We start from the raw sequence: 19,665 nt of genomic DNA, 5'->3' as shown, positions 1-19,665 counted from the left end.
ATTATTTATTTTCTCTTGTTTAATTACAGTAATAGTTACTAAAATAATGAATTAAAATCTTAATACATATTATTAAAACGTAAATTATAAAATAATTAAATCAAAACAATAATTTTTGTAATTATACTTCTATTAAATTATAACTTTTTTATAGTAATAAAATTAGTTTGTTTTATCGTTATGTGTAATATTTAATGTTTATAGTTGATACTTAAATAACAGTTCACTGTGGATTTCATTTGTAATATTTTGTTAAAATGTGTTTGATACAGTATCATATGGATGTAAAAGAATGTTGATGTTATTTTTTATAATAATCTTTAGATGTGAAGAGAATAATCCACGTGGTTTTCTCATCTCTTGCATCAAATGAGAAAACCCCATTTTGCCCCTTTTGGGCGGTCAAGGCTCTACATATGCTATGTTTAGCCATATTGTTTTCTACACCAAACTCATTTCATTTACTTCCTTTTATCACATTTTCACACTTTCTGAAATCTTCTTTTAATTTATATTGGTGTATAATATAATATTCCTGCTTATTTAGAGTGGTGTTATTTAAGTTTAAGCCCTACCTAACCTCTTTTTAAGCCCCAATAATAATTAAAATTGTTTTTAAAATGTAATTTATAAATATATTCTATTTTATTCCAATATTATCCTTCTTTATTATTTTTCTGCCTATATCTCTTTTTTCTCTAGAGTGAAATTCCAAACGCCATTTTAATATCTCAGGTTAAATCTTAATTATATATATATATATTTTTTAAACTAATATTGAGGTTTAGAAAGAGATTGGGTGTTGTTAACCACTCTTTATTTGAACTAAAAACCCCAAGTAGAATTAATCAGTTAAAATCGTTAAACCCAAACAAAACCCACCGACCGGAACAGCCACTACTTCAGTTGAGTCCCAATTCCCAAAGGAGCCAAAGTCCAATCTTCATACCCAGAGCGCTGTTGGTAACTGTCTCTCTTTCTTTTAAATCTTTATCTTCTGTTGCTTCTTCTTTTCCTTTTCATATTCTGATGATCATGTTTAATTTAGGTTCATTTCCTTTTGACATCCGATCCGAATACATGTCTTCATCTGCAATTCTAATTTATCTTCAACCTCTCTCTTAATGAACTTCACTAAATTCTCAATAATTTTGTACCCATTCCATCACAAGAGCGACAAGACACTGATCGCACCGCCTCAAGAACCAAAAAAACCCAGTTCAATAGTTTATCAAAATGGCCTATTTTTTACTCTCTCGAGCTTCACGCACCAGATTATTAATACCCTCTCTGTCTCTCTTGACCAACACCACTAAATCAACCATCATCTCTCACTCTCATCCCATTTTAAACCCTAATTTAAACCCATTTTCTCTCTTTCAACGTTGTACTCCGAATCTCGAAGAAAGTCTTAGATTTGTCTCCATTGCTAGAATTTGTACTACCCCTTCAGGTTTAGCCAAGAAAGAAGAGAAAGAGACTAGTAATAATAGCAATGACATTTCATGGATTGACTTGTATCTACCCAGAGCAGCCAGGCCTTATGCGAAGCTTGCCCGCCTCGATAAGCCCATTGGGACTTGGCTGTTGGCTTGGCCTTGTATGTGGTCGATTACAATGGCGGCTGCCCCTGGACAGCTCCCTGATTTGAAGATGTTGACTCTATTTGGCTGCGGTTCTCTGCTCTTAAGGGGTGCTGGATGTACCGTTAATGACCTCCTTGATAGAGATATTGATACGAAGGTAGCTACTTTTACATTCCAACTGGAATTATACAATCTACATGTTCTCATTGTTTTTGTAACCAGGAAGTTACAGATTCTCGTTTTGATTTTTAAATAATTTTGTGAAACCATAAGGAACATGGCATAAAAAGTTGAATGGTTTCGTTTCTACTCCTGGATCATTGATTATATTAGATCATTGTGAAATGCAGGTGGAACGTACAAAGTTGAGGCCAGTTGCAAGTGGTCTTTTGACACCATTTCAAGGGCTTTGTTTTCTTGGATTTCAATTGCTTTTGGGTCTTGGGATTCTCCTTCAATTGAATAATTATAGGTTGGTGTTGTTTTTATTAACAATATAGGTGCTTCTGTGATTATGAACGTCTGCAACATTTTTTTCTAATCTTATTTTAAATATTTAGTGCCATTGTCTTGCAAACAAGATCCCACTAAAACAATAATGGGGTTTATAATCTTAAGTATAAAATGATATCTATGATTTTGTTTATTTGCATTGGATTACAAAGCTACAATCAGCTAAGTAAGTTACGTGAATAGACACAAATCTATCCCCTGGAATTAATAGGTAGTGTCACATTCCATGGTCAAATTAATGACAGCATATTTTGATTGAATGTTTCTGCTGCGTAGTTTCCCTTTTTCTTTTAACTTTTTAGTTTGCTAATCTTGTTAAAATGGTGTCAACTGCATGTATACAAAGGTTGTGATACTTAGAGCTGATTAATTTTATTCTAACAGCCGTATTTTGGGGGCTTCATCCTTGTTGCTAGTCTTCTCTTACCCCCTCATGAAGAGGTTCACCTTTTGGGTAATGGTGTTTCTATACTTTTTCTTTGTTCTTCACTTTACTTGAATTTTGTTGTTTCTTTATTTCATTTTGTTTATTGTATCTTTGATGAACAGTCTTCCAAGGTTTGACTGATGTGTCTGTAAAATGAATATTTTCTTGTTCAGCCTCAAGCGTATCTGGGCTTGACCTTTAATTGGGGAGCCTTATTAGGATGGGCTGCAGTTAAAGGGAGTTTAGATCCCTCTGTTGTGTTCCCAATGTATGTTGCGGGAGTATTTTGGACACTTGTGTACGACACGATATATGCACATCAGGTATAACAATAATATGTCTATTGAAGGTTATGGTTACTTTGGGCTGTGCTCATGCTTTGTAACCTTTTTGTGGAATTAGACTATTGATATGTTGGAAACTTTTTGCAATGAAACATTCATGGGTTATAAAATGTCATTTCTCTTTCACTTTCTGTGTACTTGAAGAAAAAAGATAAAGTTCCTGATTAATAGTACAGACAATGTTTAAGGAGTTTGTGCTATTATTATAATTAACATGAAGTTTTATGTCAAAATGATTAGGGTTTCTTTATATCCTTAAATTCACAGGGTGTATCCATTCTCAGCTTATGTTGTGGTCATTCATATTTATTATTACTTTTTTTTGTTTTTTTTTTTTGTGTGTGTGTGTGTATTAGGTGTTGCAATATTAATCTATTTATGTGGTTCATAGATACCTTCCCTTAATTGCTTAATGATTTCGTGGTTTCAAGATCTAATCAGATTTGTAAAAATCTATACACTACTCTTTGCTTGGTATGAAATGAATAATATTTGATACCTTTGATTCAGGATAAAGAAGATGATCTGAAAGTCGGTGTGAAATCTACTGCTTTAAGATTTGGGGATTCAACTAAGGAGTGGATTTCTGGGTTTGGAATTGCATGCATTAGCGGTCTTGCCCTCAGTGGATTTAATGCTGATATTGGTATTTACTGCTTTCTGTTTGTCATGATACTAATAAACTTCTCTTTTAATCTTTTGAACTCTATTGTGGGACAGGGTGGCCTTATTATGCACTTTTGGCAGCAGCATCTGGACATCTAGGTTGGCAAATACGGACGGCTGACCTTTCAAGCCGTGCTGATTGCAATAGAAAGTGCGTATTTGGTATAAGAGCATATGCACTTTTCACTGTCATAGAGTTATTATATTTCTTTTCTGCGAAGATGAATATTATTGTTTTCCATTTCCATTTCCATTAGCCTCTTGAGGATATACTCATTCCGCCATCTTATGCTTCTTTCTAGTAGTTGAAACGGCTTGCTAGTATAGATGTCATTTTAATTATTGGAACTAGAGCCAAGTGTCATGCTTCTCTGCATGACTTTTCATAGTCTGACTTGTAAAAAAGGATACGTAAATCGTTTGCAACACAATTTTTGTTTGAAAACATGATGGAAGCTGCCCTTATGTTGAAAATGACTTACATAACAAAATCTGGTTTTATTTATCTGACTCTAGTATGTTTCAACTTTATTCTTCTGTAAATGTCAACTTGCTAACTGCAATCAATGCTTCTATTTTTCTGGTTGCAGATTTGTGTCCAACAAATGGTTTGGTGCTATAGTTTGTAGTGGGATTCTATTTGGAAGACTCGTGCAATAAAGGTAGAGGTGCTTTTGACTTCATAGATTTGATAACAGAATTTTATAAATTTCCTAATTCAGCAATAGTTTCTTTGTTTATGTTTGCTTGATGACATGCTGATGCCGTCAATTGATCACCCAATTAGGACAGTATTAACTCTTTATTTCGTAAGTTGTGTATTAAACATTAATGTTCTCAAGCAGTTGGGCTCACGTCTTCCTTTGTGTTATTGGTGCATAAACTAATACTCTTTAGTGCTTCAGAATAATCTTTTCATTGATAGGCTTGTGAATTGGCCCTTATAACATTAATCGGTAATTTAAGCATTTTTCTGTTTCTTTTTGCTACATATGAGGCTCTTTTGCAGTAGAATATGTTACAACAAAAATTCCAAAATGAAGTTCGTTTCATCAGTTCATTGGACTTGTAATTATCGATGTTTTCATTCTTATGTCTTGATATTGGCAGCTAAGGATGCTATCACAAGATAATGTTGTTCTTGTAGTGTCATATTGTTTTGGATAAATGACATGTTCTTCTGAATCAGATGTTGCCTCCTCCCAGGTGGAACTGCAGGGCGTTGTGTTGTAGATTTCAAATGCTGGGACAGGCTTATTTACTAACTTGGAAATAGATTATAAGTCGGCCATTTTTGCTGCATTTGAAAAGGATATTTAGAAATTTACATTTCAAGAGTCAAGATCATTTTTTGTATACGAAACCAGATTGATTTTGTTGTAGTATTCATTAAATGAATGTTGGTTATAGAGGAAAAATAGGTGAAATTTCTTTACAATGAACATTAACATTTTTCCTTGGGTCAAAGATTATAGAAATTTTGTGTCCATATATTCGGCATGTTGTTCCTTAGCTGTACCCTGTCAATGTTGAGTGTGGCCAATTTTGAATTATAAGATTATATCAATATATATTTGAAGAAATGCATATAATCAAAAGTTTTATCATGCATTTTTTCTTTTACAATTTCGCCCCACAAAACAACTAAAAGGTTACAAAAGCATAAACATGTTTTGACCAGGGCATCTGAAAAGAAATATTTTACGGACTCAAATCCTAAAAAGGTCCTTAAAAATTAACAAAAACGAAAAAAAAAAAAGGGTCATCTCCAATTAGGTCACCATTGCTTACCATTTTCTATCAGTGGACGTAATGAAATAGGGAATGAATGAAGAATCGAATTCACAAATGTAGCTGAATTAGAATAAAAATAATAAAACATAAAAATCTAAAGAAAACCAATTGCACAAGAATTTGTAACGAAATGTTATATACAACAGGATTACTTCCTGGCTGCGTTACATTGTAAAATGAAAGCATCAGCTATGAACACAAGCCGTTAAAAACACCCATAGGAATGGCAAAGATTGAAGGACTCTGTTGTACTGGTTTTTTTAGAGCTTCCATCAACTCTGCATCTTCAAAAATTATGTTGGGTACTTCATCAAAACCACCATTTTCCTCCTCACTAATCTCATCCTCCAGCGACGAATATAAAAATAAGCACTCCTCTCCTAATTCAAAATTTGAACAGGCTTCTGAACATGAACAAGATGAAGCACCATGTTCATTTTCTTCATAACTCAATGACCATTCTTCCTTTAAATCCTCTTCAACTGATTGCAATTCTTCTTCTAATCCTTGTACAAAAGGAGTATCCAGTAACATCTCAGCCGTGAATCTGAACATAGGATTTCTCACCAAACATCCCTTCAAAAAATCTCTGGCTTCTTTTGAAATTTCAGTTGGAATTTCAGGCAACGAATAATCATCCCCAATCATACGCAATAATTCTTCAGTCCCCATATTCACATTCCAAGCACTCTTGCCCGTTAGCATTTCAAGAACCACGCACCCAAGAGCCCAGATATCTGAAGGGGGTTCTTGCACATGATGAACCACAGTTTCTGGCGCCAAATACAGAGGAGTTCCTCTCAAAAAAGGATCAATCCTCTGTTTCTTCCTCTGTCTCCCTCTCTTCGCCAATCCGAAATCACCCACTTTCGCCACAAATTTTTTTGTACTCGTCGGCATTAGAAGAATGTTATCTGGCTTCACATCACAATGAACATATCCACCTTCGTGAGCATGAAAAAGTCCTTCTAGAATTGACCTTGTGTGGCGCCTCACCTCATCCTCAGGCAACCCAAATTTAGAATTTTCAATGATATCACCTAGGGTTCCTCCTGAAGCGTATTCTAACAACATATTGTAAGCCATCTCTCCATTCTCGCTCACAGTGGTTTCTTCTCCGTAACACTCAACAATATAAGGACAACCAAGAAGATTTTCAAGAATCTCTTTCTCTTTTTGGAGGGAAGCAGAAGCAGAGAAATCAGCAGACTTTACAGCCATAACGGGAGGCAAATTACTTGAATTTGGGTTCTTAGAAGTTGCCAGAAAAACTGAACCATAACTCCCCTTACCAAGAATGGAACCTCTAAACCATGAAACTCCATCGCTATCCATAATTCTCTTCTTTTTCAACTTTTCTCTTTGGTTGATTCTTGAAATTCAAATTCTGTGTTTGTCAAGAGCGCGCGATAAATGATTTAGTTTAAGCGCGTATTGCTTTACTTTTGGTTAGTTAGTTACAAGTAATTAATACATAGCCGTTTAAAAATTGAAAGACGAATGTACCCTTATATTTGAATATCACTCTTCTGGGTAGACAATATTAGGCCGGGTCAGTTCTAAACTTGTTGAATGGTTTAATTTTTTTTTTTTTTTTTGGGGGCATCATTTAAATTACTATTAAATAATTAGCAAAATGTTTTTATGTGAATTTTATAACATTTAAAGGTTTTTTAATAACATCAATTAATTATTTTAAATTAATTCAAAGATCAACACACTAGGATATTTAGAATGAATATTTATAATGAAAATGTGAATAATTATATTCTAAGTGTGATGAATATTGAAACTACAGGGATACTTCCTTCGTGGAAGCAACTAGGAGATCATGAAATTGTTTTGCCCTCACTGGGGAAAAAACACTTAAAGGTATAAATATATTGAAATAGTTGATATTCTTCAAGGATAGTCCAAACTATTCTTTTTCTTTCTCATTAAAATAATAACATAAAAAATAAAATTTATTTATAAAAGATACATTCATTTTATGGATCTCAAAACGATTTGACATTATATTTTTTACTACATAACATAAATGACTATTATGTTGCAAATATATTGATTATAATTATGTATGGTGTTTGAAGATTCTAAAATGGTCTCTCAAGTTCGAGTTCCCTAGATGATAAAAGAACAAGAGGAGGATCTAATATGGTCTTTTGAGTTTGAGTTCCCACCATTGCTAATAGGAGTGACCAGGGGTTGACCTAGCAGGCCCAGGCCTACCCTCACATTAAAAAAAAAAAAAAGTATTTATATAGTCCCATCAAAAAATTCTATTAATAATTATATATCTAGACTTATCTTTAAATTTAAAAAAAATAAGAAATATTATACATATATCCAAACTCATAAAAAACTTGCTATTAATATATATATATTCTACACCTACATCATATTAAAAGTTTTAAAACTCTCTCTACTCTTTTTTACGTTCATATGTTTTCTATGATTTTATCCCTAAAATTATTTATTCTCTCATTCTCTCTTTCACTTTCTTTATGTTATTCGTTCTTAAAACTTTTGAAGATTGAAATTGTTGAAACTTTCACTCATTAAGGTGTCACAATTAACTTCGTTTTCCGTTTTCTCAATTTTAGGTATGTGTATTACTCATTTCATTTTAGTTTATTTTAAGGTTGAATGATGCTTATTTTTTGGAGGTTTTTTATTCTAATTTGATGGAAAAAGGCATGGATCTTGTGAGTTTGTTTTGTTTTTTAAGAATGTTTTTGCTTTATCAAAATAAACCTTAACTATATTTTATTGAACGTTATTCTTCGCCCTTCACCCACTACTTTCCTATATTTCAAACGTCACCGTTTAACTGCTCAAAATTATTAAAGAAGTTTGAGTTATTATCTATGTTTATACTAAGAAAATTTTTCCTTTTTTTATTAATTCATATTAAAAGTCAAGGCAACGTTGACTTAATTTAAGTTTTGGTTGACTTTAGCTTAGACTAGGCCTAATCAAAATTATGAAAATTTATATTATAATCTTTCCAAAAAAAAAAAAAAAAATTAAAAGTAAAAAAAAAGAGGAGAAATAAGAATTTTTTATAGAACATTTTTGGTGGATTGTGATTGTTGTAAACTCTTTTAATTATATTAGATTTAAATGGATCGTTAGATTCCCGTGGTCTTTCACTCTCTTTAATTGAAGAGGTTTTTCCACGTAAAAATTTTTTTATGTTTTCTCGTGAATTGAATGTTATTTTCAACATAATTTACTCAAGGTTTTGCTTCTCATAGATTTATTCAAATGGTAAAGTATTGTATTGTTGCATTATTTTCTTTCAAATTATTGATATTATATTATTTCTTTTGCTTAAGATTTATTGATTTTTTTAAATTTTTTGCTAGTTGTTTGACAAACAATGGCGGAGCCACAAAGGCCCCTCCTCAGCAAAAATCCTGGGTCCGCCACTGGGGGTGACCACTGGAGCTCTTACTCGACTGGTAGTTTCATGGTCCCGGGAGATTAGTTGAGGCATACACAAGCTGACTTGAATACCCCTAGACATAAAAAAAAAAAATCCTAAAATCTTCAATATAGATTTTTATAAGGTTTTGAGTAGAAAAATTTGGTGTTTGATTGATGAGAAAATGAAGAAAACACAGTCTAGGAATATTGCTCTCAACGTTAGGCAATTGATCTGGCAAAAGTTGCCTCTTAACACACAACCTCCTCTGCAACAGCAACTCTTCGCCACGTTAGCTCCTCTTCACAGCTTATCTCTTGTTATTAGTCTCTTCCCTTTTCGTTGGGGTTTCCTCTCTTAGTGCGTCTGATCCAAAAACACAAGCCTAAATATAACAAAATTTGGTTCTTACAATTACTTAATGTACGTAATTAATTAAAGAGTGGGATATATATACAAACTGTTGTATGCACATTATGTAGTACACCTCTTTTAATATTATATCATTCACCTATATTTATAAAGTATTTATTGAATAAACTTTTTATATGCATTAATTCATTCATTCACATTGTAGGAATATTGAAGAGTTTGAACACACAAGTTGGTCATTAATATTGTTCTTTATTGAATCAGCTACACTTGATAGACAAATTCTCTTCAGGTAGGGGTATGATTGATCATAACAGGGGAGGAAAAAAAATTAAAATAAAAAGAGTCCTTATTTAATTAAGAAACTAGTGAATTCTATTGATTTATTGATCTATTTTCTTCATTGTTTGTTCAATCCATCCATTTAATAGCAAATACCAAATAAACCATTGCTGTTGAATAGGAGTCATGATCGGTAAAGGTTGACCATTAATTCCCGATAATTGGATCCTCTATTTCCGGCTTAACCAACCATTGGTTTTATCGTCTTGCTTTAGATCCTTACAATATTCAAGTGCTCAGTGTCAGTGGAAAGACAAGCGAAGAATTCGATTCCAATTACAGACTTTAAAATAATTATATATACATATTTCCAATTCCTAACTTAACACAAACAACACCAACATTTATCTATAATGGCGAAACTTAACAAATGTCTGTCTCTTTGTTTCTTCTTCCTGTGTTTGGCTACCATTGTCCCGAGGTTGCTCGCACATGAGGAAGCGGTTGCCCCAGGTCCTGATGATTACTGGAAGCAACACGGGAAGCAAGCAGCCAAGTATGCCGATCAAGCTTTTAACGAAGTTGGCCAGTGAGTAATGTTTTCATGTTATAATTTAGTGAATGGAGTGCATGCATGAGTTCAAGTTATTTTTTTAGTCTGATGTAATAATTTCTTTTGATTTGACGATCACGCAGAGACACCATCGCGAACCTTAACGAAACAGGAGGGAACCTCAAAGGGAAGCATGATTCTGAAGAGAAAGGGGAAGTGAAAGAGCACGGAAAGGGTGCGGAAGACAGTGAGAAGGTTGAGGAAGATAAAAAAGGAAACCTCAAGGGCGATGAGAAAGAGAAGAAGAAGAAAAAGGGCGATGAGGAAGAGAAGGAGAAGAAAAAGGGCGATGAGGAAGAGAAGAAGAAGAAAAAGGCCGACGAGGAAGAGAAGGAGAGGGAAAAGGACGACGAGAAAGAGAAGAAGAAGAAAAAGGACGAAGAGGAAGAGAAGGAGAAGAAAAAGGACGAAGAGGAAGAGAAGGAGAAGAAAAAGGACGACGAGAAAGAGAAGAAGAAGAAGAAGAAAAAGGACGAAGAGGAAGAGGAGGAGAAGAAAAAGGCCGAAGAGGAAGAGAAGGAGAAGAAAAAGGACGACGAGAAAGAGAAGAAGAAGAAGAAAAAGGCCGAAGAGGAAGAGGAGAAGAAGAAAAAGGCCGAAGAGGAAGAGGAAGAGGAAGAGGAAGAAGAAGAAGATAAAGAAGAAGAAGAAGGAAAAAAGGGCGGGGAAAAGGAGAAAAGAAACCAAAAGGATGAGAAAGAGAGTGAAAAAGAAGAGGAAGAAGATGAGGAGGAGGAGGAGGAGGAGGAGGAAAAGGCTGAAGGGCCAACCCAATTCTTGGGCTAATATAACGTGGAAATCGATAGATCTTTCTCTTAAAACATAAAATTATATAGGATTGTTATAAGTGGTGGTATTTTCATTTTCCCCACTAATTAACTAAATGTAGCTAGAATTTCAGTACTTCATGACTGTTTCTACCATATTTTCCAGAGGTAGAATATCTTATTACTTTCAATATATATCAATTAAAAAACTGGTGCTTTGTTCATTAATTAATTATCTCATTCTCAAATTAAGTAAGGCATAAATGGTCGATCCTTTATGTTACAAAGCCACTTTTTTTTCCAAGCCAGCTGCTTTGTCCTCGCTGCTAGAATTGAAATTCTCCAAGCCCTAGGGCATTAATTAGCTCCAAACATTAACAAGAGGGTAGGGTTTAATATTATATATAAGCTAACTAGAAACTACCTTCACCATAGAAAACCCAAGGTTTAACGAAAGAAAAAAAAAGCTCAAGATATTAATTTATATAGAGTAATACTAAACTTACAACCTTTTTATACAATTCTATGTAATAGTTTGTGATTGATCAATTTTTAGTGGGTCTCGTTTGCCTAATCATGAACTGTCACATCAGATTTGTATAAAAATGTTGTATGAAAAAGTTGTAAGTGTGGTTTTATTGATTTAGGAGGTGTTTGTCTGATCTTATGAAAATTAACTTATAAGCAATAAGTGCTTATAATCTAATTTTAGCTTATAGTCATTTAAAATTTCAAGCAATTACGTGTTTGGTTAAAGTACTTATAAGTGATTGATAAGTAGTTGACGTGTTTGGTAAAATATGGTTTATAAGTACATTTTATTATAAAATGACTAAAAAAAATACTACATTAAACAAGGGTATACTATAGAATTTTAAAATTAAATAAGGATAATGTGGTAATATACTTGGTCAAACTAGCTTATAAGCAGAGTTCTTATAAGCAAAAAAAAAAAAAAAAAAAAGTACTTCTCTCCCAACTTATTTTTTTTTTACTTATAAGCTCAAAAAAGTTATAAACAAACATGTCAGCTTAATTTTAGAGCTTATAAGCTAGTTTGACCAGCTTATAAACTTAGACAAACACCCTCTTATATATATCTAAAATTTACTTTCAATACTTATTCTACCTACCTTTTAAATCCTTCTTTGCGTAAGATCATAATACGCCATGAATATGCTTTGCCTCTACCTATTCATGTGTTTCTTTTGTGTGTAATCGAATTATATCCAAAACCTTAATTATAATTTAAAAAAAAAAATAGAAAAAAAGGAATCAAATCACATAAAAGAGGAAGAAAATTGTGTGCCGCCCATTAGGGGTATTCAGTTCGGGTACCCTACATTTTTTGAAGGAACCAAAATCAGAACCAGAACCAGAACCGATAGTTCCGGTTCTTGGGCACCCGAAATTGGAACCTATAACAACAGTTTCGGTTCTAGTTCTGGGCACCCAAGAAAATTATTTACCCCCAAAAGTTTATAAAATGACCAAAAAAACCTTTAAAAACTTACAAATACCTCCCCACCTGGCACTTGTTAACAAAAAAATAAAATTACAAATACATTATAAAGTCCTCAAGCCTTCCACCTCCAATTCAACTTTATGAAAACTAAGAATTTCACATTACAAATTACAATAATCTGTCGAAAAATCAGAAATTCAAAATTACAAACTCCAAAATTAAAATCACACATTCCACTCTTTAATGTTATTTCATATTAATCTCGATTCCCGGTTCCAGTTTCGGTTCTTGACTACAGGAACTGGAAGTGGAACCGCACAGTGTCGGTTCCAAATTTTTGGAGCCAGAACCTACTCATTGACGGCCAGTTCCGAGTAAGAACTAGAATCAAACCCCAGGTACCTGCTGGTTCCGGTTTTGATCGGTTCTTTTGAACACTACTATCGCCTATACATAGATAATATAAAAGATCTCTTGCATACCGTTAGATAAAATATGGGTCAATTATTATATATATTAGGGTTTTAGTTCTCTGTCAACTTTCAAGGTCCTATGATTTTATATACCTGGACTCCTTAATCATATTGATGTTAGTGAGAGTAAGGGTTAGTTTGGACAGCTATAGCTTTAAGTTTAATCAGTTTTACCCAACTTTGAAAATAATTAGTTTTAGAAATAATTTTCATTGTATTTGGTAAAACAAATTGCTTTGATTTTTGCAATATATAATGTTATGTTTGGTAAAATAGATTTTTAAATTGTGGTAGTATGTATAAAGACCAAAAAAAAAAAAAAAAAACACTTATTTTTATCTCTTCAATATAATTGTTTGAATACATTTTGGAATTATTTAATAAATAATTTCTTAAAATAAATTAATGATATATAAAAATTAAAAATTAAAGTTGGACTACTAAAGAATAGTGCCAACATTTACGTTGCCAGACCACCACTGGTGGTGGTTGCTGGCGGCCACCCCTTGGTGGCATGTCCAACGACACAAACAACATCAGAATGATAGGCACAAGACAATCTATTTGATGCTAATACATGTTCTTGGTCATTTTCACTTCCCATCATAAACTTTAATTATGAGTGAAAAGACCATTTTACCCTTATTCTTTAAGTTCTTCCTATTACTTTACAAACACGTATTTATCTCGGCATCACATCACATGTATTTTCCATAACCTTTCTACCACTCTATTCTCATGGCTAGCACACTTAATACATTATATTTATCATACTCACTTTTCACTTGAACACGTGATTCTATGTGAAATGACTATTTTTCCCCTATTGAAACTTTTTACCACTCTATTCTCATGGCTAGCACACTTAATACATTATATTTATCATACTCACTTTTCACTTGAACACGTGATTCTATGTGAAATGACTATTTTGCCCCTATTGAAACTTTTATGGAATTCTTCTATAAAACTAATTAAATATATTCACTATGACTATAAAATAATCCCTACCATATTTCTGAATGTGGGTATTACAATTTCTGTCAAGTCCGCAACCATGATCGGAGTTCTCACTAAATTTACAGGTTTGCTTAGCTGTATAGTAGGTCGGCCTTGTTAGATTCACTACAAGAAAAATGACATTCGGCGTTTAGCAAAATTAGATGTACATCATCTAGTTTAGATGCTGGTTGTCTTGCATGTTTAAATTTATGTAGTCGTCATTTAGTTATAGAATTGCTGTCCTAAAAAGAATGGGCAACTAAATATTAGGTTAGATGAGAAAAGGTTTTTTTTTTTTTTTTTTTTTTTTTTTAAGACCAACAATTTAGTTACTAACTGCTGTTTGAGATAGTCCTCTGAATTGGACGCTAAATGTGTAAGGGTAATTTGGTAAAAGTGTATCACGACTATTCAATTAGTTGAAGAATGCATCTTTTAGTGAAAAAAAAAAAAAATTAGTGGTAAATTCAAAAAAATTTAGACGCTGAATGTGTAAGGATAATTTGGTAAAACTGTTTCGCAACTATTCTATTAGTTGAAGAATGTATCTTTTAGTGAGCAAAAAATAAGTGGTAAATTCCAATAATTTTAGATGCTGAATGTTAAACCTAAATCTGGTAAATTACTTTCCACTATTATGAAATTAGTTGCAAAATGTGTGTTTTTATGAGAAAAAAATTAGTGGTAAAAGCATTTCGTTTTTAGTTAGAGAATGTATATACCTAATTTGGTTTCTTACATTTTGTAACTAAAGATTTAGTTATTAAAATTATTTTTTTGCATCTAAATAATATAGTAACCGATTGTATATGAGTTTTTGAAACTAATTATTTTAATTAGTTATTATTGATTAGTTCTAGGCAATCTATTATTTTTACAACTAATACTTTAATAGCTAATTGGTTAACATTTAAGAATATTATTTTTGCTTTTTGTAATTGACCTGATTTATACATTTAACATCAATAAAATAAGAGTGACACCATATAAAAATCTGGATCAATAACATCAAATATCTTCATTGCATATAAAATTAAGTATCCATACATGGATTTTTGTGTATAATGAGCAACAAAAATCCAAAATTCACTATCATGTGTGTATAACCAAAAAAGAAAGCATGCACCCCATATTTTCATCAGTACCTATCTATATGTGCATAACTCCAACAAACAAAATGCCCACCCCATGTGCACCATCTAAGGATATGTGCAAGCAATCCCAAAAAGTCCAAAAAGATTGTCCTACCCCCATGTCAAAATATGTACTTATAAAAAAAAAAAAAAAAAAAAAAAAAAAAAAAAAACTAACCATCAATGTTAACATCTCAAACGTTACCAGTTAAGGTTCTAAAAGCAACTGTAGCTAACGAGGAAGACTCATCATTAGTTGAGATGGAGATGGCAGTCAAGTTAGAGCGGTAGCAGGTTGCACTTGTGTAGTTGCTATAGTTATGTGAGTCAGCATCTCGAACATACGAGCTTGTTGTTCTTCAAGCATTTTGATTCTCTCCTTCTATTGATCAAATAGTATGAGCTGCTCCTCTAAATCTTTAATTCTATTTTATTTTTGTTCAATTGTGCGCCTTAGCTCTGTTGCTTTTAATGTATCATGCTGTTAAAATGCATAGTTGAACAACAACAAAATAGGATTAAAGATTTAGAGGAGCAACTCATATTATTTGATCAATAGAAGGAGAAAATCAAAATGCTTGAAGAACAAGAAGCTTGTATGTTCGAGATGTTGACTCACATGACTGTAGCAGCTGCACAGGCGCAACCTACTATCACTCCAACTTGACTGCCATCTCCATCTCCATCTCCAACTAATGATGAGTCTTCCTCATTAACTACAGTTGCTTCTGGAACCTCAATTGGTAACGTTTGAGATGCTAACATCAATGGTTATTTATTTATTTATTTTTTTTGGTTATATGGATAGTACAGATTTTGACATGAGGATAGGACAATCTTTTTAGACTTTTTGGAATTGCTTGCACAAATCCTTAGATGGTGTACAAGAATTGGGCATTTTGTTTGTTGGAGTTATGCCCAGATAGATAGGTATTAGTGAAAATGTGGGGTGCATGCTTTTTTTTTTGGTTATGTACACATGATAGTGCATTTTGAATTCTTATTACTTATCATGCTCAAAAATCCATATATGAACTATTAATTTGATATGCAATGAAGATATTTGATGTTATTGATCCATATTTTTATATTGTGTCGCTCTTATTTTATTGATGTTGAATGTATAAGAATATCTCCAAATGACTCTTTATATGACTTAAACTCTTTATTATAAAGAGTTTATCCATATAAACAAGAGTCTAACAGACTCTTTATTATTTAAATATAAATTAAAGATTTAAGTTTGGCTCTATATATTTAGAGAATCAAATTTCACTTTCTATCCTAATTTTAATTAATAAATTATAAGTTTTTATGTATTTTATTTATTAATTTTCTGTCCTAATAAGTTTCTTTCTTGAAAATAAAGAGTATCTTCATTAAATTTAAAGAGTGCATTGGATTTAAATACAAATTATGTTCTTTATATTTAGAAATTAATGAAGATATATTTATTTATACGAAAGATGTTCTTTAAAATAAAGAACACCATTAGAGATACTCTAAACCAAATCAATTACAAAGAGCAAAAATAATGCTCTTAAATGTTAACAAATTAGCTACTAAAGTATTAGTTGAAGAAGTAATAGACCACCTAGGACTAATCAATAATAACTGAATAAAATAATTAGTTTCCAAAACTCATGTACAATCGGTTATTATATTATTTAGATGCGAAAAATTAATTTTAATAAATAAATCATTAGTTACAAAATGTAAGAAACCAAATTGGGCATACACATTCCCTAACCAAAAATGAAATGTTTTTACCACTAATTTTTTCTCATAAAAACGCATATTCTACGACTAATTTTATAGTAGCGGAAAGTAATTTATCAGATTTGAGTTCAACATTCAATGTCTAAAATTATTAAAATTTACCACTAATTTTTTGCTCACTACAATATACATTTTTCAACTAATAGAATAGGCGTGAAACACTTTTATCAAATTATCCTTACATACTCAACATCTAAATTTTTTAGAATTTATCACTAATTTTTTTCTCATTAAAAGGTATATTCTTTAACTAATTGAATATATGCGATATACTTTTATCAAATTACCTTTACATATTCAGTGTTTAATTCACCTTTACACATATAGCATCTAATTCAAAGGATTATTTCAAACAACAATTAATAACTAAATTGCTAGTTACTTAAAAAAAAAACTTTTTTCGTCTAATTTAATATTGAAAAATGATATCTTTACAAAGACTCATATAAAGAGGGATACAAAGTGATATCATCCAGAAGAAAAAATAAAAAAAAAAAAGAGAAAAAAAGAGAGAAAAATTATGAAAATCAAGGATGAAAATTATCTTTATATATTTTTTTATATGTATCTTTATAAAAATAGCATTACTGATTGATATTTAATTAACTCTTCTTTCTGGGGATAAAGAATCTACCACTAAATGATAATTACGTAAATTTAAACGTGTAAGATCAGCATATGGACAATCTGCATCTAATTTTGTCCCATCTTTCTTGTAGCATCACTTCCTCCCAGGTGGAAATCATAAAATATATCAAATCAAATTAAAAGCAACAAGAAATGAAAGAGGGGACTCGGGTAACTGAATGCATGGATATCTGAGTAATATAGGCCACAAGCAACACATTTAACATGATGTTAAGCCGTGATTAGATGTTTTGTTTTACTAGTCATTTTGGCCAATCTGTCAAACCAGAATTCATTAGAAGAAAAGATCCCCTCATGGTGACTCAAGGTCCCACTCCCCCAATATAATATAAATTCACATAAATGAAAAACGTTTTGTCAATTTGAGTGTGAGACGGGTCACTTGTAACAACTCTTAAATTTGCATGCCTCACTTATATTTCTATATGCAGTCACTTCACTTGATTGTGTAAAGCAACAATGTGCTATTATTTGCAGGCCTTGAACTATGATTTTCCCAACTCAAAGCAAAAGATTACGACAAAAACAAACTATACTTTAATTAATACTACAATTTAACTTTTCTATAAACCCGATAATATAAAAAATTATAGGCACCAAAGGAACAAGAATTCATAGAGGCCCCATATTAATTGGTGACAAAAGGCCATTCCATTTGAGAAATGTGCTGGAAATCTAACTTCGGGTTCACTCATAGTGAGGAGGACCCCAAGGTCTAATTGAGTGCTTTGGCGGGCATTAATTTTATACACAAAAATTATTATAGATTTTGTTTTCATGAAAGAAGCAGAGTTACATCAAGTCATCAAGGGAATTAATATATGTATAACGACGCCAAGAAAAACAAAAGGCAAGGCTGCCTATACAAATCCAAAGAGAAACAACCCAAAAACCAGCTAACGCAACCAGCAAGAGCAGGATGCCAGCACCAGATCCAAGAGAAAAAGAAGCCTAGAAGCAGCAAAGGCAAGCAGCATAAGGTATAAAAAACCGAAGCAGCCGGAATGATTACTTTATCAATGTTCTAAGCTTTTTTTATCATTTTTCTCGTAAATAAATATATACTCTAAGATCTTTATTAGAATGGATTTTTAAATCATTCATTATTTGCATATAAATCTATCAATTTGTGGTTAGAGGGTGTACGAAGGCATAATTTAAGTAAGGTGGACACGAATTACTTTTGTGGGTTTGATTAATTAGAAAAATAACCCATCAAATTTAAGTTCTGTTTAGCATTAGAAATTTCGAATGGTGAGTGACTTTGTTTATGCCAGATATATAAATATAATTAAGACTACTAGTCCTTTGCATGAATATACTTACGCGTTGAATATTGTTCCTCAAAAGTCATACCTTTTGAGTCATCTTCCGAAGAATCCAAATCATCAGAATAATCCAAAATTAATTCATAAACCTCATCATCTGAATCAATTGTGTATCCCCAAAACTATCTCAAATACAGAAGTTTGGCTTTCAGCATTAACTTCCAAAAATCCTATCGTTGCCTTCTTCTTTCCCTTATGAGGGCATTTATCGGTAAAATGATTTTTGTCACCACAAATCCAACAACAATTACAATCTTTTGCGTTTTTGCTAGATGGGCAAGTAGCACAAACGCGCTCCGCGTTCCTTAGCATTGAGTCTACCTTTCCCTGTTCGCCTAATAAACCTTCCATGATCCGGAAGATTCCGTTTATTAGTAACATGTCTTTTTACCATATTACGGAAACGTTTCGGCCTAAAATTCTTTTTACCGAATAATCCTTTCCGTTTCACAGATTTCGATTGTTCGTGATCAGTCAAGAATTTACTTTAAGGACATACTCTAAATACTTAAAAACTTTTATGGAACTGTCTTTAAAGGATGACAAAGCTAGACTAGTCAGATGGCAGATTTGGTTTGCAAATTATAGAATCAAATTTGAATATATTTCTGGTAAATCTAACTTTGTTGCTGACTTTTTGTCCAAACATTTCTCTGAAGAAGTACAGGATAATGACGAACAAGAAGGAAACTGGAAATCATTTCTCATTCTCCAAGTGTAAACAATGAGGACACTTGAGGAGGAATTGTCCCTTGAAGATAACTTCGGCTCCAAGGGTTACTACAAAAAACGGAGAAGACTATGGATAAGCAGGTGATCTCTACTCCTAAGCACACACTCCTCACCGGCATTTATGATTATGAATAGAGTTGAGCGAGAAAGAGGAAAAGCGCAGATGGTTATCGATTATAGGAAATTAATTGATAAAACTATTGACGATGCCTACAAGATACCAAACAAATCAGCTTGTTTGAATAAGGCTAGATTTGGAAAAATCTTCTCAAAATTTGATCTAAAGTCAGGATTCTGGCAGATTAGAATGGAGG

The 19,665-nt window shown here is 32.3% G+C and overlaps 2 protein-coding genes across 2 annotated transcripts; one reads left to right on the top strand and one right to left on the bottom strand.

The window, feature by feature from the left end:
* Positions 1-807: 807 nt before the first annotated feature.
* On the top strand, positions 808-5,070 carry LOC116130864 (4-hydroxybenzoate polyprenyltransferase, mitochondrial). Its single transcript, XM_031416559.1, has 9 exons — positions 808-963; positions 1,049-1,743; positions 1,937-2,058; positions 2,484-2,553; positions 2,700-2,849; positions 3,381-3,516; positions 3,591-3,687; positions 4,127-4,198; positions 4,726-5,070. The coding sequence occupies exons 2-8, from the start codon at positions 1,237-1,239 to the stop codon at positions 4,194-4,196; spliced, it is 1,152 nt and encodes a 383-aa protein (XP_031272419.1). The 5' UTR covers positions 808-963; positions 1,049-1,236; the 3' UTR covers positions 4,197-4,198; positions 4,726-5,070.
* Positions 5,071-5,519: 449 nt separating this feature from the next.
* Positions 5,520-15,629, bottom strand: LOC116130745 (mitogen-activated protein kinase kinase kinase 17-like). The gene is made up of 2 exons (XM_031416454.1): positions 15,484-15,629; positions 5,520-6,702 (listed from the first exon to the last, which is right to left on the bottom strand). Exons 1-2 carry the CDS (start codon positions 15,627-15,629, stop codon positions 5,520-5,522), a joined length of 1,329 nt encoding a protein of 442 aa, XP_031272314.1.
* Between the last annotated feature and the right edge of the window lie 4,036 nt (positions 15,630-19,665).

This window comes from Pistacia vera, unplaced genomic scaffold, assembly GCF_008641045.1.
Source record: "Pistacia vera cultivar Batoury unplaced genomic scaffold, PisVer_v2 Contig225, whole genome shotgun sequence".
Classification (NCBI taxonomy): domain Eukaryota; kingdom Viridiplantae; phylum Streptophyta; class Magnoliopsida; order Sapindales; family Anacardiaceae; genus Pistacia; species Pistacia vera.
This window is presented reverse-complemented; position numbering and strand designations above follow the sequence as displayed.